At 31.0% G+C, this 26,063-nt stretch overlaps 1 protein-coding gene, 1 long non-coding RNA gene and 8 other non-coding genes across 10 annotated transcripts; 8 read left to right on the forward strand and 2 right to left on the reverse strand.

Moving 5' to 3' along the window:
* Positions 1–473: 473 nt before the first annotated feature.
* On the forward strand, positions 474–6,085 carry LOC111702741 (homocysteine-responsive endoplasmic reticulum-resident ubiquitin-like domain member 2 protein). The gene is made up of 7 exons (XM_023474520.1): positions 474–581; positions 1,182–1,301; positions 2,402–2,557; positions 2,870–2,962; positions 3,318–3,417; positions 3,838–3,974; positions 4,987–6,085. Exons 1-7 carry the CDS (start codon positions 543–545, stop codon positions 5,239–5,241), a joined length of 900 nt encoding a protein of 299 aa, XP_023330288.1. The 5' UTR covers positions 474–542; the 3' UTR covers positions 5,242–6,085.
* A 1,209-nt stretch (positions 6,086–7,294) lies between these two features.
* LOC111702752 (uncharacterized) lies at positions 7,295–11,477 on the forward strand. The gene is made up of 4 exons (XR_002765477.1): positions 7,295–7,322; positions 8,135–8,510; positions 9,454–9,825; positions 11,373–11,477. It is a non-coding gene; the product is annotated as an uncharacterized LOC111702752 (long non-coding RNA).
* Positions 10,241–10,311, forward strand: Trnag-ccc (transfer RNA glycine (anticodon CCC)). The gene has a single exon. It is a non-coding gene; the product is annotated as a tRNA-Gly (tRNA).
* Positions 11,387–11,459, forward strand: Trnar-ucg (transfer RNA arginine (anticodon UCG)). The gene has a single exon. It is a non-coding gene; the product is annotated as a tRNA-Arg (tRNA).
* A 144-nt stretch (positions 11,478–11,621) lies between the features above and the next one.
* Trnaw-cca (transfer RNA tryptophan (anticodon CCA)) lies at positions 11,622–11,693 on the forward strand. The gene has a single exon. It is a non-coding gene; the product is annotated as a tRNA-Trp (tRNA).
* An 11,594-nt stretch (positions 11,694–23,287) lies between these two features.
* Trnar-ccu (transfer RNA arginine (anticodon CCU)) lies at positions 23,288–23,360 on the forward strand. The gene has a single exon. It is a non-coding gene; the product is annotated as a tRNA-Arg (tRNA).
* Positions 23,361–24,263: 903 nt separating this feature from the next.
* Positions 24,264–24,352, forward strand: Trnai-uau (transfer RNA isoleucine (anticodon UAU)). Its single transcript is given in 2 exon segments — positions 24,264–24,301; positions 24,317–24,352. It is a non-coding gene; the product is annotated as a tRNA-Ile (tRNA).
* A 49-nt stretch (positions 24,353–24,401) lies between these two features.
* On the reverse strand, positions 24,402–24,481 carry Trnal-uag (transfer RNA leucine (anticodon UAG)). Its single transcript has one exon. It is a non-coding gene; the product is annotated as a tRNA-Leu (tRNA).
* Positions 24,482–25,471: 990 nt separating this feature from the next.
* Positions 25,472–25,578, forward strand: LOC111702757 (U6 spliceosomal RNA). Its single transcript, XR_002765478.1, has one exon. It is a non-coding gene; the product is annotated as a U6 spliceosomal RNA (small nuclear RNA).
* Positions 25,579–25,676: 98 nt separating this feature from the next.
* Positions 25,677–25,760, reverse strand: Trnal-uaa (transfer RNA leucine (anticodon UAA)). Its single transcript has one exon. It is a non-coding gene; the product is annotated as a tRNA-Leu (tRNA).
* Between the last annotated feature and the right edge of the window lie 303 nt (positions 25,761–26,063).

Consider the following 26,063-nt stretch of genomic DNA (forward strand, 5'->3'; position numbering starts at 1 on the left):
GGGGGGGGATTTAAATAAAGAATACTCTCTGGGACTCTTACTTTTCATTTTTCCCTTATATTGTACAAAGTTTGCAGTACACTTTATAGCACAAACAAAGCATACCATTTTATATTAGATTATCTCCAAGCTTAAACGCTTAAATACGCTTAAAAAAAAAAATCTGTATTTTCTGCATAATTAATGATATAAATTTGTATTTAAGCTTTTTACAATTTTTGAATTGATAAAATATTTCAAAATGTTCGGTATGTTTCTTAAAAATCCCCATTTAGATCTAAGTACGATCCAATGTAATGAGGGACACCCTACCCTGTACAGTTTACATATTGCACAACCTGACCCTGACCCTGTACAGTTTACATATTGTACAACCTGACCCTGTACAGTTTACATATTGTACAACCTGACCCTGTACAGTTTACATATTGTACAACCTGACCCTGTACAGTTTACATATTGTGCAACCTGACCCTGATCATTGTAATTTTTCTTCTAGAATAATCTGTCCCCTGGACTACAGAGTTGATCGTCTTAAGGAGATGATCTCACAACAATTTCCAGGCAATCCTAAACCTCAGGTGTGTTCAATCATTTATTTATTCATTCATTCATTCATTTATTCATCCTTTCATTCATTCATTCATTCATCCTTTCATCCTTCCTTTCATCCTATCATTCAATCATTCATTCATTCATTCATTTTTCATTAATTCATTAATTCATTAATTCATTAATTCATTAATTCATTAATTTTTTCATTCATTCATTCATTTTTTAATCCTTTTACTTATTAATTCATGCGTTTATCCCATCATTCTTTTTCTCCATCCTTCCATTTATTCATTCATTCATCCCAATCATTTACTTTATCTCATATTTATTATTTACTCGTTAATAGTTTTTCTATTGCCGAGATACGATTTTCCAGCCATTGTTAACATCCATGCATTTATTAATAAGATTCCTGATATCTAAATATATATTTAATGAAAAATCGTGTATTTTGTCTTTTAATTAGGGAAATTATTTATAGGCTTTTTATCCCGAAATTGGGAAAGATAAATGAATCTTTGAATAAAAAGTAGTAAAATTTGCAAATTAATATTAGTTTTTTGTTTTTTCTTCATCTTCAAAATATATATCCCTTCAATAATAAATATCTAACATATTAATATTAGAACCAGAAACTTGTGTATGCGGGTAAGCTATTGGAGGACGGGTTCAGGTTGAACCAGTTTCTGAGGTTCGAGGACGAGTGCCCGGTCTTCACCATCCACCTAGTTTGCAGGATACTACAGGTACAATGCATCTTACATTTTCTTCATCTAGAGGGGTGAGGGGTGGGGGGACCCAGACCCATCCACCTTTTCTGCAGGATACTACATGTACAATACATCTTACATTTTCTTCATTTAGGGGGTGGGGGCAGCCATCCACCTTGTCTGCAGGATACTACATGTACATTGTACAATAGATCTTACACTAGTCATCTTGGGGGGGGTGGGGGCGTTTTTTTTTATTTGACAAATGGAATTTCATCTACACTGCGTTTCAAGTTATGATGCAAATCGGGTTTTTTTAGGGTTAAAACTGAACGGCAGAAAAATTTTAAAAAATAGTTTTTTTTAAAAATTTTACTTTTCAAGGAACTCACAATAGTTTCCGAGTCGGAATTTAAAAAAAACGTACTTTTATAATAACTTGAGACGCAGTGTAGTAAAGTAAACTTTTCACCTCTTATTTTCCCGTAAAAAAAAAATTAAAAAGTATTTCCCTCAAAAATTTGATAAACCTTTCTGAGTTTTGTTTGTTTCGACGGTGTGGAGGTAATTTATATTATGGAATTCTGTGGCAGGACTAAACTTTATGTCTCCTATGGAGAGCTAAAAAAATGACTCAATGCTTTGTCCCAAATAAATTATAATGTATTTGATCACCAGGCAGAGCTAAAAAAAATTACTCAATGCTTTGTCCCAAATAAATTATAATGTATTTGATCACCAGGCAGAGCTAAAAAAAATTACTCAATGCGTTGTCCCATATAAATTATAATGTATTTGATCACCAGGCAGAGCTAAAAAAAATTACTCAATGCTTTGTCCCAAATAAATTATAATGTATTTGATCACCAGGCAGAGCTAAAAAAAATTACTCAATGCTTTGTCCCATATAAATTATAATGTATTTGATCACCAGGCAGAGCTAAAAAAATGACTCAATGCTTTGTCCCAAGTAAATTATAATGTATTTGATCACCAGGCAGAGCTAAAAATAAATTATCCACTTCAAGGAGCGGGGGAAGGCAGGCGGCCAAAACCATAACATTTTTCCTTTGCATGCCACATGCTTTCCCCCGCTCCTTTAATTATTTTCGGAACTTAATTTTTCTCCGTGTTAGAGTGAGAGTAGGGAACCTGAGCTGAGACGAAGACGGGTTGAGAAGACAAGTGAGGAGCTGGAGACCGAACCTTTACCTGCTCTCTACCAGGACGGAGTCAACTCTTGGGTCCAATATCTCTCCAGTCAGAACCAATACACAGAGGATCATCAACAGGTTTAAATAATTATAATCCATTGGAATATAAAATATGTATCCCCGCCTCGCCATTGCATGTATAAAGAAAGCAAATTTATCAAAAAGAGGAATATGACATGAAATAATTATCCTGAAAGACACATCCCTCTTGTAATTTATTTGATAGCCCTTTTTAAACTGTTTTAAAAATACTAGGTTCTCAATTAGCCAACAAGATTTACTTTCCTCTTAGAAATGTTTTTTTAGCATATTTAAAATGTATTCTAGATAGTTTTGAAATATTATATTTTTTTGATGAAATATCTTATTTTTGATTTATTATTGTTTCAGCTGGTAGTTATGCAAGAACTGTACACGCAGTATCTTAGTCAGTACATGCAGTACATGCAGACCACCACACCCGTTATTCAACCAGAAATTCAGGTCAGTAAGTACAGTACACGCAGTACATGCAGACCACTACCGTGATTCAACCAGAAATTCAGATCAGTGCTTACAGTACACACAGTACATGCATTGCAGACCACACCTGTGATTCAACCTGTAATTCAGAGTAGTACATGCAGTACATAAAGTACTTGCAGACTATTACAGTTATTTAACCTGAATTTCAGGTCATGCAGTATATATAGTACACTTTATAATAAAGTTAAATACAGCGCAGTGCAGTGTACACGTAAACCATACATTAACAAAAAGACCACTGAAAATCGTTAAAAATACATATTTGTACTTTAAAAAATGTGTTTTTTTGTATTGAGAAAAGTATTTACTTCAGGGCGGACCAAATGAAAGGGAAAGGCGGGATATAGGAGCAGCTCCTGCAGTTATGAATGCAGGGGGCGGAGCTCAGGGCTTCCAAGAGGTGGAGGAGGAAGGTAAGAAGGGTAGTGGTCTGAGGTAGCCAAAAGGTTCGGTTGGAGTATTGAATTATTTACATGTATGCTTGAAAGACACCTAAAAATCTTGTTTTGCATGCAATCATTTTTTATCAAAATCAAAAATAATTTCAAATTGAAAAAAATGCATTTTTCACAATATTTCGATATTGGATAAAGAGTCAAGTCATGGGAAAGAGTAATTATACATTGTATTAGTGATTTGATAAGTGTCCAGTTAAACTTTTTTCTGTATAACAACCTCAATTACACTTAAGTATTGCTATAAAGTCCTCTTCCTATTCCGGAATTTTCTGGTTATCACTGAGTTTGTTGGGATATGTTAGACTGGTTGTATGTATCTATTATCTAGGTGGTAACAGGGATATGTTAGACTGGTTGTATGTATCTATTATCTAGGTGGTAACAGGGATATGTTGGACTGGTTGTATGTATCTATCCGGATTCTGATCCTGGTTTCTATTGTTTACTTCTACAGTTCTCTTGCTAGATTTATCATCGTAGCAATCATATTCTTAGTTCTCTTCTCGTTACAGGTATTTTAGTAAAATGATCCACCTTCTTTTAATATTTTAAACAATTTTTTTAGCATTTTCCAGTGTTCGATGTAAAAAAAAAACACGTTTTCTTTTTGCATTTGCCATAAATTTTATTGATTTATATTATAAGCAACCTCGCCATTAAAATGTTAACTCTGGGAAAAGATATTTGCATAAACCAACCAAAACTGTTAATTCTTAACATTTTTTTTAAATGTAAAATGTTAACCCCTGGAAAAGATATTTGCATAAACAAACCAAAACTGTTTATTCTGAACATTTTTTTAAAATGTAAAATGTTATCCCCTGGAAAAGATATTTGCATAAACGAACCAAAACTGTTTATCCTTAACACATTTTTTTTAATATAAAATGTTGACCCTTGGAGAAGATATTTGCATAAACGAACCAAAACTGTTTATTCTTAACACATTTTTTTAATATAAAATGTTAACCCTTGGAGAAGATATTTGCATAAACGAACCAAAACTGTTTATTCTTAACATTTTTTTTAATATAAAGTTTTAACCCTTGGAGAAGATATTTGCATAAACGAACCAAAACTGTTTATTCTTAACATTTTTTTAAAAATGTAAAATGTTATCCCTTGGAGAAAATATTTGCATAAACGAACCAAAAAAAGAGGATCGTTCATTTGGTTCGATATTTAGCCAGGGCCCGGCTATAATGTAAGAAAATCAAAGGTTTAAAATAAAAAACGAATGAAACTAAATGGCCAACACTAGTCCTGAAGGTTTCAGGGTAAAGTTTAATTTAAAAAAAAGATTTATGAATTAGCAATAAGACTTCTTCTGTTAATTTTTCTCTATTTATTGAACTTTAAAAATTGAAAAATATATTTTGAAATAAAAATTATGAAAATATAAAAGGGGAAAAAACAAAAAGTTAAAAAAATAGAAGTTCATTAATAAGGAAATTAAACAATTAATAAAATTTCAAAATTTCAAAAAAATTAAAACGATTGAAATTTAAAAATCTGTTTATTTAGGGAGGAATATGGAACTGGGCCCGGGGGGACCGGCACCATATTCAGAACGAGGTAAACAATATCAGAGGAGAGGACGGTGAAGTTAGACGCGAGGATCCAGTACACAGAGAACCTCGAGGAGAGGACGAAGAGCTCAGGGTTGAAAATGAGCTTGAGATCCGTCCCCCGGAACCAAATCTTCTCCTGATTGTCGGAGATTTCGTAGTTTCATTCTTCAGCTCGATGATACCGGATACGAATCAACCGATTGCGTAAATCGCGTAGCTTTCTCCAAGAAAAATGCGTCATTTATACCAGATACAGACCCTTTGATTTTCAAGATTTAAGGATAACAAGAAAAAAAGAAATTCTAAAGTTGCAAACCAACGCAATTTTACGCCAAAATTTAAGTTTTAATTTAAATTTTGTTTAAATTATTGTTTTTTCATTTTTCATCAGTCTTGACAAACAACAACCTAGAAAAGATGTAGTTGTTCAGTTTTGATTGCAATACATATTACTTATATAGTGGGGCCCATACTAACTAGAACTTCTTGCAAAAATATATTATTTATCGAATTTAAACAAAGCTTTAAAATAATATCCTTTCAATTTACTTAATTTTTTGCCAACTTTAATGAGTTTCTATTTATTAATAGATTTTCCCCCTCCCCTCTTCGTCCTCAACTCTCTATAAACCCCCTAACTGGTATCTTTCAAAAATTCAAATTCACTAAATACAAAATGTGTTAAGATATAAAAGATTCCAATGGGGTAATTATATTGGAAAACATGGACATTCTCTAATTACCTGTAAAGCAATATTGATTATTTTTTTTTTAAAGATTAATGTCTTTAATGTTTATTGTTCACCATTTTATGAAAACATTTGTGATATTTTGAATATTTTAAAGTTGTGTAGCCTCGTTGTAGCTTAAAAGGGACTGTCATTGTAATTTCACGTGGCCCCTTAAATTCATAAATGGGCATGCCCGAATCTCAACGTTTCATTTGACGATATTCGCGGTTTTCTAGATAAAAATTGATACTTCTTATTCAGGGTTTCTCTTGACATAGTAACTGTGGATTATGGACCAAAGAATAAAAATTCAAAATTCAACATTTTAATAAAAAACGAAGATATCTTTTACCCATCGTTGCTCGTTAAACTATTTTGGAGTGTGCCGTTGTGAATCGGGCACGCCCCTCTTTAAGTTTGGGATCACTTGAAGTCAAGGGGCTTTAATGATTTGAAAAAGTTAATTCAAGGATATGTGTTTTTCTTATATTTCATTGCCAATGAATATTTCTGCCAAATTTTTAATGCGATTATTACACAATGCATATTTAAAGGCAATTAACTAATCGAATCCTATTAAAAATTATGATTCATAACTTATATTTAACACGATTTTTGTTTGTCAGAGAAAATTTTGATTTAGATATTTATGTTATATATGTGGGTTTTTTAATCATGTGTGATAACAGTTATTTTTAAGTTTAAATAAACTGTAAATCTTATTAGATTTAAAATTATTTCTTCATTAGTAGACTGAAGATGAGGCACAGGGTTAGAAGAAGTTGGTTTATCAATGTGAACATATCAAGAATGAAGAAATCAAATATGACAGAAATTGTTCACTGTCTACACTTTCTGAACATAATAGGAATAGTTACCATCTACACAAGCTGAACAGTGAACATATCAGGGTGTCCCAAAAAACATGGGAATTCAGTGACGGATTCGATATCGTCTTTTCAAATAATTCTTTGATTTAGTATAGTGATACCTACTGAGAAAGCTGTAATCTGTAAGAGTTTCGTCTGCTATGTTTACATTTTGTTTGTTTATGTTTTGACTGCATACGGTTGTACTTAGTAAAACAAGAAAATTACAGTATACAAACAGAGTAAACTTGTCCGTCCTCACTGTTCATCTTGCGGAGACAATATAGACACATCTTTTCGGTCCTTTACCCTTTTCTTTAAATAAACTCTAGCAGACATAATAATATTATGGCTTTTGAAATTAGGTATTACAATGCTAATTCACAACAAAGACGATATCGAATTCGTCACTGAATTCCCACGTTTTTTTGGGACACCACATATCAGGGATATTATCTTCTCAAGCATATCAAGCTGAACATATCAGGGATATTATCTTCTCAAGCATATCAAGCTGAACATATCAGGGATATATATTATCTTCTCAAGCATATCAATCTGAACATATCAGGGATATATATTATCTTCTCAAGCATATCAAGCTGAACATATCAGGATTAGTTCCCTAGTTTGCACATAAAGCTATAATTAAGAAAAGACTCCTTTTTATAATAAACTCCGATCTCCCGGTGAAATATCGATTGCACAAATGTTCGATCGTACTAACGTACATTCGTACTAACGTTTATTCGGACTAACGTTCATTTGCACTATAGTGCGGATGAACACTTAATTGTTCAAACAACTAAAATCCGGGTGGAAGCTTTTTTTAGCACGTGGAAAACTATTTTTTTAATTCTAGCGGAATTCGCCTCAAGTAATTAATTAGGAGAAACGAACATATTTTAGAAGGAAAATAAACAAAAAATGTTCAATTGTACAAAAGCCAAAAAGTGTGGGTAAAATCGAAGTTTGTACAAATAACATATTTTAGTGCAAATGAACAAAAAATGTTCAATCAAACTAAAATTACTAATTTTACCCATTAATTATATAACTAGTACAAATAATCGTATTATGAACAAAAAATGTTCAATCGAACTAAAATTACCAATTTCACCATGCAAAATGCATTTTGGCCATAAAATTAGTACAAATAAACGCATTTTAGTGCAAATGAAGAAAAAAATGTTCAGTTGCACTAATATTCACAGGTAAAACATTAGTCGATTTGAACATTTTTTTTTTGTTGGAAATGTTCATCTTCACTAACGTTAAATTGCGCTATAATAATTACAGAAAAAAATTAGTTAGGTTGAACAAAAATTTGTATTATTCCAGATCAATTGCACTTTGATTTTAATGATCATTTGTACTAAATTTCTTGGCGGGAAAATAAAATTTAGTCCTGCAATTGAACACGGTAATGCCCGAGTTGCATTTGCACTAATATACAAACCGGTTTCTGATCAGCTAACATTAGTGCAAATGTATACGTTAGTTCAATCGGACACTATATATTGCAAACGATATATATAGCATCTCGACCTCCCCCCCTTTCTAGGAATTTCCTTTTTTAAAACTGACGCACGCCGAAAATGGCGTTTGACTTTTCTTGAATCTCAGAAGTTTATAAAATTGCCTCTACCTCCCTTTGACAAAATCAATGTTTAGGCCCCTGAAACTTTTTTAACGCTATGTGATTGTAAAACCCCTGTATGACGTCATGGAAAACATTCTGTTCAAGAGTACAAATAAATGTATTCATATAATAAAACCGGTTTTAGTGCACAATGTTCTGTCCACGGAGAGAGACTAGAGTGCACACGGAGCCTGGAGGTCGGAGACTCATTCGTCCACAAGGCACTGTGAGAAGAGTAAGAACTTAAGTTAATGATAATGAGCCTCAACAATATATCTCATTATTATTAATGTTCATGTTTGGGGACTACCATTACCATAGACATGCATAGTTATTACAATTTAATTATCTACTGCTATAATATGATTGACTATAAACATATACATCCAGGCGCGGATACAGGAGGGGGTCAAGGGGTGAAAAAAGGGGGGTTCAAGAGTATCTTTTGACTCCCCCTTTTCTAGATACCAACTTAAAAGTGTAATGTAGATTTTAAGTTGTAACTAACACTGAATGTAATTGAATATGATTCTTGAAAATTAAGTAATTATCTGCATGATTTCAGCGCATTGAAACACATTATTTTTTTAGTATTATTACAGCGACATCAAAACGATAGTATGGGGTGTGAAATTTTGTGAAATTTTCAGAATTTTACAAAAGCAAAATTGTATTTTACTTGGTTAATTCTTAATTGGCCCGAGATGGAATTTAAAGAATTTGAGCCGCGGTTTAAATCTGCCAAAACCCGGTTTAAATTAAGCGCCGGCTTAAATCTTGAAACATTTGATACAATTTTAAGTGAAACCAACCATATCAAAGCCGCGGCTTAAATTTAAACCGCCGCTCAAATTCTTTAAATTCGGCCAATGTTTTCAAAATAAAATGTTTAAAAAAATCAGAAATGCCTCCCTGAATTTGAAATGGGTTGTAATGATAAAAAATGTAAAAACACTAATTTTAAAAATGAAAATTTAAATTTGATTCAAATATTCAATTTGATTCAATTCAAAGTTTTAGAAAAAAAAATTAATTCTTTTTCTCCGAATAATTAATTTTTTGATTTTATGTTTTTATTAAAACTTTTTGAAAAAATCAATAATCGCATGTTTGATATTTTTTGTTTTGAAATTTAAAAATTTTGTACTTCTTTTACCTTTAAAAACTACATATTTTAGAAAATGGGTGCACTGCCTTGCCTTGTATCACAGTATAGACCTGAACTGGGAACTCTTGTATTGATCTTCATCTTTTGTTAATCTGTAGATTAATTTAATCCTGCATGGTAACTGTACCCAGTCAGGGTTGAAGGGAGTTTTGATCAGGAGAGGAATAACTGAAAATATCCTCAAATTAACAGTGCCCACAATAGATCTCGAGATCAATCGATCTAGGTTATTAGTATCAAACAAAACAGTTCTCAGCCCTGATCAGAGTAATCCAAGATAGATTCACCGGACGACTGAGGAACTCCCAAAATCATGATGTAATCACAAGGATGGCGTCCAAAAAAACAACAGGTTGGGAGAATCGAATCTTGATTCTAAAAGGTAAGTTAGGTATTGAATATATTTGTTTGTGACTTGCCTTCATTAATGATTACTTCTTTCTTTTTATAATTATACTCATTGCCCAATATATTTTTTTCCAGCTGGTTTATATCCCTGATATGTTTTGTTTTGATCTCCTCCCACTGCAACTGAAACTGATTAGCAGGGTTCTGAGACCAGATTTAATGATTGAGAGGCGTAAAATTGAACTACATAGAGAGTTGAATGATTCAACTTGAATCATTAGATATGATTCAACTACGTCTACATCTATACTCTAATTCATAATGGTCCCAGGTTACAAGTATATTTTCCTTGTTAATATACCTTTTTCGTAATTATATTATTTTTTTTAGAAAAGCCTATTAATGTGTTGCTGTGATTGTTTTATAATATTTTCCTCTTTTAACATGAGGCGCCGCTGGTGTAGTGGTATCATGCAAGATTCCCATTCTTGCGACCCGGGTTCGATTCCCGGGCGGCGCATGTTTTGCCGACTTTCTCCAATTTTGCTTAAAGGTAGATTTTTTCATGTTTACATAGTTTGATTAAATTATTTACTTGTTATTACTCATCTTTTTATAAGTTGTTGAGAGTAGGTGAATTGCTTCGTTCTATTGGCTATTTTTCTCAATTATAATTAAATCTTACAATATTTTTTTATGTATTGATAAAATATACTTTTTAAACTTGCAAATAAATGATTTTACGCGCGGGATAAACATGTGAAAAAACAGGTTTTTCGCCGGTTCTCCCTTTTCGTCCCTTCCCCCCCTGTCTTGATCTTTATTCCCGTCTACCTGCCCAGTACCCGGACCTCCCCCCCTATCACTTGAGGTTGAATCTATGTATATTCTTTTTAAAAAATCAGTTAATTTTTTCACAGTCTGTAGTTAAATTTGATCAAATTTGAGAAAATAAAATAAGTTTTTGCTGTGCTATTCTTTACATATTTACCCTGGTAGAGATACTGTGTGTAGTGTACACTTAATACACTCTCTCCGTCTAGTTGTTCACGCATTTACTGTCAAAATTGTGACAAACTTTTACACGGGCAGCATACTTCTTCTATTAAATACTTAATGTTTTTTTAACGGATGATTTTTTTAAAATGTTTAAAAGTAACAGTAGATGTGAAAGATAGATAATTGACGTCTCCAATTTTGCTTAGATTTTTTTGAAAAGATATGTTTTTAGATCTGTAGGTCGCGGAACCATGAACTTCTTATTTAAAGGATCTGTATTTTGTTTTGAGTCGTAACGTTTTACTTGAAATTCAACTACTTTTTTACTTAGTTATTTAGTTATTTCATCCAAACGTCCAACTTCAAATTTTAGCGATTAAAAACAATATTTTTAATGTGTTTATTTTTGTTCTAAAATTACTTAAACTAATCATTAAAATATCTTTATAAAATGAAATTATTCTTATGATGATATACTACTAAAAACTCGCATTAGAAAATTCTATGATTGTGAGAAAGACAATTTTAATCTGAATTTTTTGAGAAAGCTTAAAAGTTGTTGTTGTGTATGCTTATTTTTAGTCTTGTGTAGAAGAGGGTGTGTGGCCTAATGGATAAGGCACCAGACTTCGGATCTGGGGATTGCAGGTTCGAGTCCTGTCACGCTCGTACACTATTTTTGTGGTTTTTCTTGGTACAGGTAAAATTCTTTTATGTACTTTTGAGCAATAATTTCAAAATCCTATGAATATATTTCGAGTTATCGTTTTTTAAACCTTTATTTTTGTATAAAGAAAAACTGCAAGGACAAAAATCATCTATTTGATAACAGACTCCGTGGCGCAACGGTAGCGCGTCTGACTCCAGATCAGAAGGCTGCGTGTTCAAATCACGTCGGGGTCAATTATTTTAGCATTTTTATAATTATTTTACCAGTTTAAGTAAAGTAAAGAAGTAAAGTTCTATTGAAAGGAGCTTGCTTCAAACAAAAGAATTTGGATAGAGTAAAATGGGTAAAACTATTCCAAATTCCATTATCTTGTTCAGGAAATTTTCTAAATTCAGCTAATTCACAATTTAATTCTTAATTAATAAAAAATAGTTTTAAGGAACTAGAAAATTTGATTAAAACGCAAGATTGCATGGTCCGGGTGTATCAAGTGCACAATTCACCATCTCTCTCCTTTAACAGAACGACATAGACGTGCAATATGATCATAGTCAGCTTTGAACGAAGTACCGGAGCCACAGGGCTTGCGCATTGTTTGGAAGAATTGTGCAGTATTGTTCAAAAATGTTGTAAAATGTATTTTACACAAACTCTGGTTTTCTATTTTTTAGATCTTTGCAACTCAATGTCGTTCAAGTCGTAGACAAATTTTAAAGAAAAAGTAATCTAAGTTTTAATTATCAAAGATTTACAGTTAGGCTGCATAGATATAGGGATTAGTAAATTAGAGTTTATGACAAAGACTCAATTTTTTAAGTAACTTGTATATTACAAAAAAATCAAGAATATCAGACACCACTGTCATGTGCTTTAGGTACAATACATTCCAATTGAAGACAGAGCAAAGTAACAGAGCTACAAGGCTTGCATCAAAACTCCTGGAAAATTTCTTGAGGTTCATACTGGTTGGTTGGAAAATGCTTTCTCAAACAACAAATATCATTATACTCCCAAATTTATTTATTTCCTTCATTTTTAACTAAAAAAGAATTTAAGAAACATTGTTGGACACATTGTTAAAATATTTACCTCACTTTTTTTTATTAATGTCTCGAGAATTTGGATGGTTTCATAACTGTGCCGTTGGTATTATGATTAAAATTCACTTTCAAGCCATTGTCGGATCGAATCCGGGCGGCATAATTTTATAGGTTTTTTGCCTTGATAATATTGATAAATTTCTTGAATAAAATCATCATACATAATTTTAAATTTTTACTTTTAAGAATTTGAATTTTAAGAATTGTGGAAATTAGCTTATTTTTATTGCAGTAAATATTGTTCAAACCAAAGATTTTTTTATTAATGTCTGTAGAATTTGGATGGTTTGTACTGGTTGGTTGGAAATTGCTTTCTCAAACAACAAATATCAGCAATATATTCTTAAATTTATTAATTTACTTTATTTTAACTTAAAAAGAATTTAAGAAACTTCATATTGTTGGACGCATTGTTAACATATTTACCTTACTTTTTACTTTACTTAGAACTATTTATGTAAAAACTAATATTTTTTATTAATGTCTCTAGAATTTGGATGGTTTTATAACTGTGCCGTTGGTATTATGATTAAAAGCCTATTGACCCATTGTCGGATCAAATCCGGGCGGCATAATTTTAGGTTTTTTTGGCATTAATAATATTGATAAATAGCATTTACAATTTTAAACTTTTAATTAAAAAAATTTTCATTTTAAGAAATATGGAAATTAGCTTATTTTTATTGCAGTAAATATTGTTCAAACCAAATTTTTTATATTTATGTCTCTAGAATTTGTAGATGGTTTCGTAACTGTGCTGTTGGTAATAATAGAAAAAAGGCCTATAGCTTATTAATCTCATCAAATCCGGATGGCACAACTTCTTTTGTCCACACTACTAAATAAATTTATTTTTTAAATTTCCAATTTTGTTGTCTTGATAGCTGAATTGAAGAACCAAAAGAGTGGGTTTAAAGTTTATTTTTCTGGCTGACTTCTTTCTTGCCCTGGCTTGATTTTAACACACGCACTTATTTGTATGGATTGATCATCTACAGGAAGGGAAATATTTTTTCAAATTTTTTAAACATCCATATTCTTTTATAAAAGGAAGTTTTGCCTTCTCATACCGGCTGGGAGTGTGGCGCTCTCCTGTAATCCTGCTTCTGGGAGGCCAGTATTTGGGATGATATGAGGAAGGGGGTTCTATTTACTCTTGATTCATGTTGAATTGGCGTCCGCACTAAGGCTGGCATCAACATGGCCCCCCTGGAGGAGTTCAAGGGGATCAGGTATTTAAGCAAATATTATTGCAATCCAAGTCGAAATATCAGGTTTATGTGACATTTTCTTCCGTAAATTTTACTTTATGAATTTTAAAATAAAATATAAACATGATCAATAATAATAATGGAAGGAAGTTAACTGTAAAATGTATGAGATTTTAAGCCACCTGGAATTGATCCAGTATCCAGCCAATCAGAAGCCAGAAATTTTGAAATTTTGGACATTCAAAATCAAGATATCAAGGTAATTTCTGCGTGAAGTTCAAATGTCCCCAAAAAAATCTAAAGTGGATATCAAGATCAAGCAATACAATTGATACAGATTTACAATTTCTTTCCATGTATCAAATAAAAAAATAAAAACTTGAGCCACCTGGAATTGATCCAGTATCTTATACCCTGCTATATGAGCAGTGATTCTTTTATACCTCTGGCTCAGCTTATCTTTAAGTTCAATAATCTACAGTATGTATAAACTTGCACTATTGCAATATTAGTTAAAATATCCATATGAACAAAGTTTTTGTGTATTTTAAAAATTTAATTTAATTTAAACTTTAAATTATTGTTAAAAAAAAAACTTCATAAACTTTAAAAAACGTGAGCCATCTGGATACGATCCAGAATCTATTTCCAGACAATGCTAGTGATTTAAGTAATATACCTATGGCTCAACATGTAAATGCTGAATAATTTTATCTAAGGTGCTTGCCTTGCAATCATTGCAATTCAAGATGCAATTTAGAGACAATATTATTTGTAGATCGTGTCAAATGAATGATGCAAGTATAATACTATTTTTAGTTATGACAATAGATACAAATTAACTTTATTTAAAGATTGAGATTTAAACTTTAAATTATTGTTAAAAAAAAAAATTGATAAACTTTAAAACACGTGAGCCACCTGGATACGATCCAGAATCTATTTCCAGACAATGCTAGTGATTTAAGTAATATACCTATGGCTCAACATGTAAATACTGAATAATTTTATCTTATGTACTTGCCTTGCAATCATTGCAATTGAAGTCGCAATATTAACTGTTCGTAATTTTTTAGTATTCAGCTTATAGCAAATATTTCTCACAAAGGAATTGAGTCTTTGTCACAAACTATAATTTTCTAACCTCTGTATCTTTGAAATCCAATGCTGTAGACCTTAGCTATTTCAAACTATGAATTCTGTTAAATGAAAAAATCTACGTTTGAAAAATCAAAGGTTTACACAATCAGGTGGAACGAATATAGGTATTAGAAAATCAGAGTCTGTTACAAAGACTCAATTCCTTTAATACAAAAGTATCTTGCAAATATGAAATTAGTAAATGATATTTACTTATTGTTAGATTATAGTTGAAAATTTAATTTTAGTTTCTTTAGTGCTTATCAATTTCAAGGTGACTTTAAAATTTGAGGCTAAGACCACCATGGGATTAAAAAGATTGAAGATTGAACTAATCCACAAGTTTAAATAAGATAGTTATCAATGCTTCATACAGTCGTTTTAAAATAAGAATAAAGTTAAGACTATTTTGATTAAAAATTGACTGAGCATTTGGTATGTTAAATAAAATTTGTACACCATATATATATGCTGGGAAGAATAGAGCTTTGGATTAATTCCAGATATTTCAGGGATATACATCTTCTTTTAATAAGTCTAGAACATTTTTTATTATTTACAAAGACTGGTTATTGCACTGGACATTTGCATTCTTTGATAAAAGGAAACTTTTATTAGGATTTACAAGTCTAATATGTTTGCAACCTGAAATTGTTGATTATTTCATATTGTAAGAAAAATTGCAATTTTCATTTAATTCAAACAATGATTTATAACAGAAAATCATTAGAAATTACTATTACCAAGATTGTTTATAAATAAATGATACAAAAGATTTAATGTTTAATTTAGATTTATATCAATTGAAGAATAAGAAAGAAAAAAATTTCAAATTTAGCCTATGTTACCTCCAAGGTACTCAAGGCCTTCCTCAAAAAATGTCAGTCAATTTGGTTCAGCCGTTTATTTTACAATACTATTTGTTTCTATCGTTAGAATAAAAATCTTACCAATTAAAAAAGATGTTCCAGCATGTATTTTAATGAATTTTTATGTAAACATAACAAATAGAACATCCAATCTTTAAAAAATATTTAAATTTAACAATTGTGAATTATCTTAAATCTTTAATAAAAATTACTTCCACTGGTCAACAATCCACATAGTTATTATTACTTTCTTGATCAAGAGTATTTTTTTCAATAAAAAAGTGTAAGTTGATGTTTTGATAAATTGATATAATAAATTTCTTAAAATATGGTTTCAAGTATACTACACAGCAACAAATATTTTATATGGTTTATCATTAACTTCTTGGAATTTTCATTTATTCTATTTATTTTACATTCCTTGAATAAAAAAAGAATGAAAATTGTTGCATACCAAAAAACCAGATTTGTCTATGCATTAAAAATTCTTTCCAGAAAATTTACGACAGAATCATCATTCGCACATTTTTACACTAAACAATCTGGTTTCATTTATGCAGAATAACAATTTATTAGCATGCACAAAAAATTAAAATGTAAGCCACCTGGAATTGATCCAGTATCTTATACCCTGCTATATGAGCAGTGATTCTTTTATACCAATGGCTCAGCTTATCTTCAAGTTGAATAATTTACAGCATGTGTAAACTTGCACTATTGCAATATTAGTTGAAATATCCATATCAACAAAGATTTGTGTGATTTAACATTTTATCCTTAAAGGGAGTGTTCGCTAGTGATTTAAGTAATATACCTATGGCTCTACATGTAAATGAAAAACAATTTTATCTAATGAACTTGCCTTGCAATCATTGCAATTGAAGTCGCAATATTAACTGTTCGTAATTTTTTAGTATTCAGCTTATAGCAAATATTTCTCACAAATTTAATACAAAGTATCTTGCAAATATGAAATAAGTAAATGATATTTACTTATTGTTAGATTTATTTTTTTATTAGGATTTACAAGTCTAAAATGTTTGCAACCTAAAATTGTTGATTATTTCATATTGTAAGAAAAATTGCAATTTTCATATATTTCAAACAATGATTTATAACAGAAAATGATTAGAAATTAGTATTACCATGCCAAGATTGTTCATAAAGAAACGATACAAAAGATTTAATTTTTAATTTCGATTTATATAAGCTGAAGTGTCCGGCATTGCTGTAGAATCTTAGAAATACTTTAAGAAAAGAATTTCAAATTTAGCCTATGTTACCTCCAAGGTACTGAAAGCCTTCCTCAAAAAATGTCAGCCAATTTGGTTCACATTTTTATTTTACAATACTATTTGTTTCTAACGTTACAATGCAAATCTTACCAATTAAAAAAGATGTTCCAGAATTCGTCAACAACTTAGAANATCATCTTGACATCAGCCATTATCTTGGCTTCAGTCTTTATCTCATCAGCCATCATCTTGGCTTCATAAATTCTCTTGACATCAGCCATTATCTTGGCATCAGTCATTATCTTAACTTCAGCCTTTATCTGAACATCAGCCATCATCTTGGCTTCAGCAATCATCTTGACATCAGCCATTATCTTGGCTTCAGTCTTTATCTGATCATCAGCCATTATCTTGGCTTCATAAATTCTCTTGGCATCAGCCATTATCTTAACTTCAGCCTTTACAAGGTAATTTCTGCGTGAAGTTCAAAAGTGCCCAAAAAATCAAAAGAGGATATCATCAAGATCAAGCAATGCAATTGATACAGATTTACAATTTCTTTCCATGTATCAAATAAAAATGAAAAACTTGAGCCACTTGGAATTGATCCAGTATCTTATACCCTGCTATATGAGCAGTGATTCTTTTATACCTCTGGCTCAGCTTATCTTCGAGTTAAGTAATTTTCAGTATGTATAAACTTGCACTATTGCAATATTAGTTGAAATATCCATATCAACAAAGTTTCTGTGTAATTTAACAATTTAACAGAATTTGTTCAATTATATTTAACCACAATCTCTCCTGAAATACAATTTCTCTAATTTTGTATTTCTTTAAAGGTAAGTTTTACCTCTATCTATATTATTTCAGCTAGTATTGCAATAATTTTTGCTTAAACATAATGTTAAATATTCTACTTGAAGGTAATCTGAGCCAGAGATATAAAAGAATCACCATGTTCATATAGCAGGGTATAAGATATTGGATCAATTCCAGGTGGCTCAAGTTTTTGGTAAAATCCTAAAGTTGGATTATCCTGCCTTTAAGTTTTGATGATATTTTTTAAACTTCTTACACATAGAAAGAAATATTTTTTTCCCAATTTATTTAGTATTTTTCTTGCACTGATACGTCCATATAGATTTAAACGGTTTGATTTCTGAGGCACATCATTCAGTCCAACCATAAAAGACCATATTCAAAACCATATTCTTAGAAAAGATCGTCCAATTTAAAGAGTTTTAGGTCGTCATTAAAGGGAGTGTTCGCAAAAAATGAAAGGGGGTATATGCTGATATTGAAATGAATTCGATATCGATCACTACTAATTATACTTCTACATATCTATTGTGTCTGAAAGTAAAAATGGTTAAAAACATTTTATATACCCAAGAGCGCAGGACCCATACAAATCCACAAAGTTGCCTTATTATACCCAAACTGTAGATAATTCAATTAAATTTAAAACTAGAATACTTTAAATATTACAAGCTTAAAATGTTTTAAATCTAGGATAATTTCCAAAGATCGATTTTGCGTGTTTACTTAGTAATTATGCACTGTTAAACTTGTTATTGTCGTAATGGTGTCTAATAAACCCCAAAAATGTTCTCTCAGCTCAACTACCATGGCTAGCCAGTCACTCCCATCAAATGATAGATTTATTTATTTATTGTATTACAAGGATAAAAGACTCTCTCGTCATCCATTAGTGGCATATTTAAAATATGTGAAGCCATCTGGATTCGATCCAGAATCTATTTCCTAACATTGCTGGTGATTTAAGTAATATACCCATGGCTCAGCTTATCTTTTATATTATTTTTACCAGCCTAAATAAACTTGATACACCTTGATAAAAGTAAAATAAAATTTTATGCTTAGTTTTTTATTACAACCTGGATTGCAATAGTTTATGCTTAAACATTGTAATAAATATTCTACTTGAAGGTAATCTGAGCCAGAGTTATAAAAGAATCACTGCTCATATAGCAGGGTATAAGATACTGGATCAATTCCAGGTGGCTCAAGTTTTTTGCTAAATCCTAAACAATTTGACTATCCTGCCTTTTATGTAACATTATTTTCACAGTTTCTTAAATACATAAAAATTCCTATTAATTGTATACAGAGATAAAAGAAAGAATAGAAAGTACAATATTATTGTTTACAACTTACACGACCAATAAACAAACGTCCATATATTAAGGGATATTTAAGGATCCTTTGGATACAAAATACAAAACTAAATTCTCAAATTTTCAATCCTAAACAATTTGACTATCCTGCCTTTTATGTAATATTATTTTCAAAAATCTTATTAATTGTATACAGAGATAAAAGAATAGAAATTACAATATTTTCCAATATAGGTTACACTTGTTATAAGGTATACCACAATTACTATGGTTATATTGTATTTGAATTAAAACATGGTATACAAGTATACCTATTAGGTGAAGTATTACAAAATTCAGAATTATTAATTCTAAAATTATATTCCTGAGAACACTAAAATTTCTGCTTTTTAATATTCATAAATAAGATTAAAATTTAAACAAATTCTGCATATTAGTATATATGTAACAGTATCTTGAGATAATCAGAATATATGTAACTAAAATGTGCTAAATATGCCAATAGTATACATATTGCTTGCATTCTTGTGATTTGGGTCATGAAAAATATCTAAAATTACCTCTGAAAGTAGAGCAAAATTCCAAATGGTTTTAAAGTTTTGAAGAATAAACTTTTTAATGATACCATGAAAGATAAAATTTTTGTTATCTTAAAAAAATTAGTTTTTGAATCTGAATTTATCATAAAATCAAAATGAATCCCCACCAAATTTACAACTGGCCAAATGGTGAAAACCCTAGGTATTTCAAAATGTTATTTGGTCTAACATGATTCATTGAAATATCCATAGTTGTCATTGAGTTGTCAAGATATAAAAACTTCACTTCTTTCCAAGAAAATGGCAAACTATTACTGAACTTTAAAACATAGAATAATTTTAATGGGGGAGGGGGGGGGAGGAAACTGGGAAACGGAAAACTTAAGCCATCTGGAAATGATCCAGTATTTTATACCCTGCCGATAGAAGGCAGTTATTCTTCTATACCCCTGGCTCAGCTTATCGTCAAGTAGAAAACATAACAGTATGTATAAACTTCTACTATTGCAATGCAGGTTGAAATAATAAAAATAGTTTTTCTTCCATTGTACGTCCCAATAAACATGGGAAGGAAAAAACAAACTTTGAGATGTTATTTTTTGATTTAACATTGTTATAATAAGCAATAACTAAGTCTGGTAGACAACATTCCGCAGATTACAGCCTTCCAATTTAAGAGATAAAAATAACCTTTTAGGTTATCATGAACAGTTATTTTCTTGATCCAGAGAAAAACTTTTAAGCTGTCTGGAATTGATCCAGACCCTATTTATAGAAATCTCTCCCTGGCATTAAGTATTTAAAGGGACTGTAAGCTTAATTTCAAGTAACTTTCCATGCTGACAATGTGATTCACAACCATATCTTTGAACCCTGTAACTATTCAATACTGTGGAAGTTATTGCTTAAGTGTAATTACTTCTGATAATTCCTGTTTTCCTGCAGTAGAAATTCTTTCATTACTTTTCAAGCGAGACCACAATAGAAAATAATCAGTTTTCACAAGAAATATAAAATTCAAACTTGATTTGACAAACCTTTTAAAGATACCGTTGTAAACCGTGCATTGATATCTCTTCATGGAGGTCAACTTGAATTTAAAGTTGCTGGACTTTGGACAAAAATATTATTCTTGCCATTTATAAGTTCTCTGCAGGGTAAGCACGTATATTTATCTAGTGACAGAAAATACATTTTTTTAATATTTGCTTTACAATCACAGAATGCTCACAAGCTCTATTTGGATAGGCTAAGCAGGCCTACAGTGTCCCGGAACACAATGCTACATTTCCACGGAAGGTTTTTTCACTGCCAACTTAAGGCCATGCCTGTTGCATATAATACCCTTTCATGGGTTAAGTTTTATAATTTTTAAAGAAATACTGAAATTTTTAACATAAAACATTAAATCTGTGAATTTAGTTTTGTATTTTGTATCCAAAGGATCCTTAAATATCCCTTAATATATGGACGTTTGTTTTTTGGTCGTGTTCTCCAGTAGTAAACAATCCTGCTGTAGAAAATATTGTATTTTCTATTCTTTCTTTTATCTCTGAATACAATTAATAGGAATTTTTTGTATTTAAGAAACTGTGAAAATAATGTTACATACAAGGCAGGATAGTCAAATTTAACCAAAAAACTTAAGCCACCTGGAATTGATCCAATATCTTATACCCTGCTATATGAGCAGTGATTCTTTTATACCTCTGGCTCAAGGTTTATCAAGTTTATTTAGGCTGGTAAAAATAACATAAAAGATAAGCTGAGCCATGGGTATATTACTTAAATCACCAGCAATGTTTGGAAATAGATTCTGGATCGAATCCAGATGGCTTAACATATTTTAAATATGCCCCTAATGGATGACGAGAGAGTCTTTTATCCTTGTAATACAATAAATAAATAAATCTATCATTTGATGGGAGTGACTGGCTAGGCATGGTAGTTGAGGTGAGAGAACATTTTTGGAATTTATTGGACACCAATGAGACAATAACAAGTTTAACAGTGCATAATTGCTAAGTAAACGAGTCAAATCAATTTTTCGAAATTATCCCAGATTTAAAACATTTAAAGCTTGTAATATTTGAAGTATTCTAGTTTTAAATTTAATTGAATTATCTACAGTTTGGGTATAACAAGGCAACTTTGTGGATTTGTATGGGTCCAGTGCTCTGGTATATAAATTGTTTTTAACCATTTTCTACTTTCAGACACAACAGATATGTAGAAGTAAAATTAGTAGTGATCGATATCGAATTCTATTCAATATTAGCCCTTTCTTTTTTTGCGAACACTCCCTTTAATGACGACCTAAAACTCTTTAAATTGGACGATCTTATCTAAGAATATGGTTTTGAATATGGTCTTTTATGGTTGGACTGAATGATTTGCCTCAGAAATCAAACCGTTTAAATCTATAGGAACGATCAGTGCAAGAAAAAATACTAAATAAATTGGGAAAAAAATATTACTATGTAAGAAGTTTAAAAAATATCATCAAACTAAAAGGCAGGATAATCTAAGTTTAGGATTTTACAAAAAAACTTGAGCCACCTGGAATTGATCCAGTATCTTATACCCTGCTATATGAGCAGTGATTCTTTTATACCTCTGGCTCAGCTTATCTTTAAGTTGAATATTTAACACTATGTATAAACTTGCACTATTGCAACCTGTGTTGAAATATTGCAAACAAAGAACCTGTAAAAGTCAAACTGTTAAAATAAGATACATTTAATATACAATAATCAAACTTGGGGCTTGTAACATTTAATAAAATATTGTACAGTCTTGTTAAAATCAAAAACAACAATAAAATCATAAATGTTTTCTTATAAAAATGTTAGAAAAATACCGCTATAATGTCTTAAAATATGTACTGCCATAAGAGATAAAACGTAAAGGAAATGTAAACGAGCATCGTTTAAAAGAATATATCGTTTAGTGAAACTCTCGAGTTTCCTTTATAGGGTAGATTTACATTAAGAAAATTAAAAGAAAATATAAACTTAACATAAAAGATAATATTTCTTACTTTTAGGATATCTATAAAATTGTCTTAAATATTCTTGTAACTCGGGGTTTCTGATACTGGGTTTCATAACGATGTCTTAAGTTGGGCTCTAGGAGGGAAGTAAATAAGGAAACTTGTTTAATGTTTATGTGACAGCGGAAATATTACTTAAATTTTTTCTTAATGTATATTATCATTCACAATGCATGACTGTACCTTCATAATAATATTCACTAATTTCCCGTCAAAGTCGGTTTACTATTTTCTCTCTTTTTGCTATAGTTTTATTCTCGAGGTTCCTTGCGTAACTTCTATGATCATGGCTTTGTTCTCCGGCAGTATGTTTTCCTTCCTCAAACCTAAAGAATAATTTTATATAAAGTTTTTATTACAGATACCTTATATTTTAAATAAAAACGATTGATTAATGGAGAAAGAAGGACACAAAATTTAATATTTAAAGAGACAGGAGTTTGCAGTTTTAAATACAATATCAATAAATCATTCAAAAACATGCCAATTACCCAAGTAGAAGTTTTAAAAATTATTTAAAGTTACCGCTTAACCTAACTAGCCCGCGTGGCCCAATGGATAAGGCGTCGGTCTCCTAAACCGAAGATTGGGGGTTCGAGTCCCCCCGTGGGTACAAGTTTTTATCAATTAACAACAAAAGGCAAGAATAATTCAACTTTCGGTAGCTATTTAATTTTGTCAGAGTAAGTTTACGTTACTAAGTATTTGAATGCTTAAGCTAGTGTTTATTTGTGTGCATCACATGTCCCATTGAATTCATATTCTGAACTCTCTTAATCGACCTTCTAGTATGATAATTCAAGGCTTTCAGGACGCTTCGCTCCCATCATTATCTTTTATAGAAACTTTTTTATGTGCAAGAATCTTATTTAAGATAATAATAATTATAATCAACTGTTGCGGACATTTCTTGTTATTAATGATATAAAAAATGTATAGAGGTACTATTATTACTTTATGTAAATTCATGTATGATCCCGAAATGTAATAAATTTAATCTGTTTTGTCGATTTAAGCAACAAGTAGAACACGCGATTGGACACAAATGAATAAAAAAGAAAATGTCGGGTCAAAACAAATTTAAGTGATCTCAGATTTGTAATATTTCATAATTTGTGAGTATTGAAATCAAATAAGAAATTGCAATAAATGAATAAAATTAAAAATTACTACTTTTTTATTAGTCATGGTTAAGTAAATAAATTACCCCACCTGGTTTAACCTTGNTATAAATTCAGTCGAGAAAGTCGTTCAAGCTTTCTTGACGTCATATTTTATACAAACCATGGACAATTTTTCAACCATATATGCGCAAGCCTTGTAGCTCTGTTACTTCGCATACGGATATGTTTATATAGACTATAAAGCACATACTCTTCAAGCCCTTGAGGTGGTGCCTGGTCGCTGTTATAAAAATAACAGACTACGCAAACTTGCGTTTTACAGATTTTCAGTCTGCCAAAAAAATCATTGAAAATATTGATTGTTCGTTAAATTCGGCAACAATTTTCAATCGGCTCCAGTGGCGCAATCGGTTAGCGCACGGTACTTATAGACAGTACAAGAGACATGCCGGGGTTGTGAGTTCGAGCCTCACCTGGTGCAACAACTTTTTAATTTTCTTAAAATTTCCATAAAACAAACAAAATGATTTTGACAGCGGTGGGATTCGAACCCACGCCCTTTCGGACTGGTGCCTAAAACCAGCGCCTTAGACCACTCGGCCACACTGCCTTAATATAAGAATTTATATTTTGGAATAATATGATATAATCAAGGCCTATACATAAATTTTTTCATTTCAGGGGGGGGGCCTCAGCAACCGTTGAGACCTAAAAAAAACAGGATTTCACTGGTCCGGGGGGAGGTGCTGGCCCCCCCCTGACTACGCCTCTGAATAAAACAGAAGTCAGAGTTGAAATTCTTCAATAGTAATGCAATATCCCCCCTATAATCGTTTAAAAAATTCATTAATAAAAAAGCAGTACATTAAAAAACTAGCTAATTAAACATGCTATGTAAAATATTGTAAATATTGTTAGAGCTTCATTATATTCGAATTACCAGATTTCCGCTTGCGAATAGAAAATAAAGAACTACTATTATTTATATTCATAAATTTACATTTTTGAAACTTTAAATATTGAAATAGTAATCTCTGTTTGTTTGTGAAGCCAATCACAACAATTTAATATTTATTGGGGAATGGTAGAAACCCTGGAATGTACTCTTAGCAAAAGATTTAAAAGTTTTTAAAACGGAATAATTTTATCAAAAAAATCATTATTTAAAGATTTAATTGTTGCATTAATCTAAAGGTGTATAACCAGATACATTTCTATAAGACCAATAATGAGAGAAGCAATCTATGTTTTCTTAGTTTTCATACATAAAAAATCTTTATTTTAAATTTTTTCATTTTTTAATGTAAAAACGCAAGTTTGCGTAGTCCGTCAGTTTATAACATCGACCGGCACCACATCGTCATCATAGGCTTGAAGAAGAAGTTTATGTGCTTTATAGTCTGTATATATAGGCATATAGAATACGGAGTAACGGAGCTACAAGGCCTGCGTCAATATAGTTGGAAATAAAACCTTGGTTATAATAAAATATGACGTCAAGACTCATGAAAGCTAGTAAAGCTTTCTTTAACAAAAAAATGTATACGTCTCGATTTTGCAATTTTAGAAATTTCTATACAAAAATTTTCCGACACTCTTTGTACTTGCTTCGGCAGTACATATACTAAAATTGGAACGATACAGAGAAGATTAGCATGGCCCCTGCGCAAGGATGACACGCAAAATCGTGAAGCGTTCCACATTTTTGCATCCGCTAAAACTAAATGTTCTGTTAAAAATATTTCAAAACAAAAAACTTTTTTTAATTAGAACAATTTATAAAATGATAGGATAAAAATGTATTTTGTCAGGTGTGGGGTTCGAACCCACGCTCTCTTGCGAGAACCAGAGCTTAAATCTGGCGCCTTAGACCACTCGGCCAACCTGACTGTTCTGTATAAGAGCAAAATTCATCGTAACATTTATGCTTGGAGTCCTGAAAATATTCTCGTTAAGAAAAAATCTAAAATATGTTTCCCTGACCTTCCCTTCAAAATAGAGAAATGTTAAAAAACATCTCATATCCAGAATTTTGGACAATATTTTTGACATGATAAAAAAAATAGTTCAATCTATGTTAAAACTAAAACAATTACACTTAATGTAAAATTGATGAAACTTTTAATATATTTTGGGGGTTAAATGTAGTGTAAAGTTTTGCCACAATTCTGACAGAAATACTAGATGCAGAG

This window comes from Eurytemora carolleeae, unplaced genomic scaffold (genome assembly GCF_000591075.1).
Source record: "Eurytemora carolleeae unplaced genomic scaffold, Eaff_2.0 scaffold309, whole genome shotgun sequence".
In the NCBI taxonomy this organism is placed as follows: Eukaryota; Metazoa; Arthropoda; class Copepoda; order Calanoida; family Temoridae; genus Eurytemora; species Eurytemora carolleeae.

Coding starts and splice junctions, on each gene's coding strand:
- LOC111702741 (XM_023474520.1), top strand. CDS start 543: ATGATCTCACAACAATTTCCAGGCAATCCTAAACCTCAG. Junction 1,302..2,401: donor TAGTTTGCAGGATACTACAG/GTACAATGCATC, acceptor TCTCCGTGTTAG/AGTGAGAGTAGGGAACCTGA. Junction 2,558..2,869: donor ACACAGAGGATCATCAACAG/GTTTAAATAATT, acceptor TTATTGTTTCAG/CTGGTAGTTATGCAAGAACT.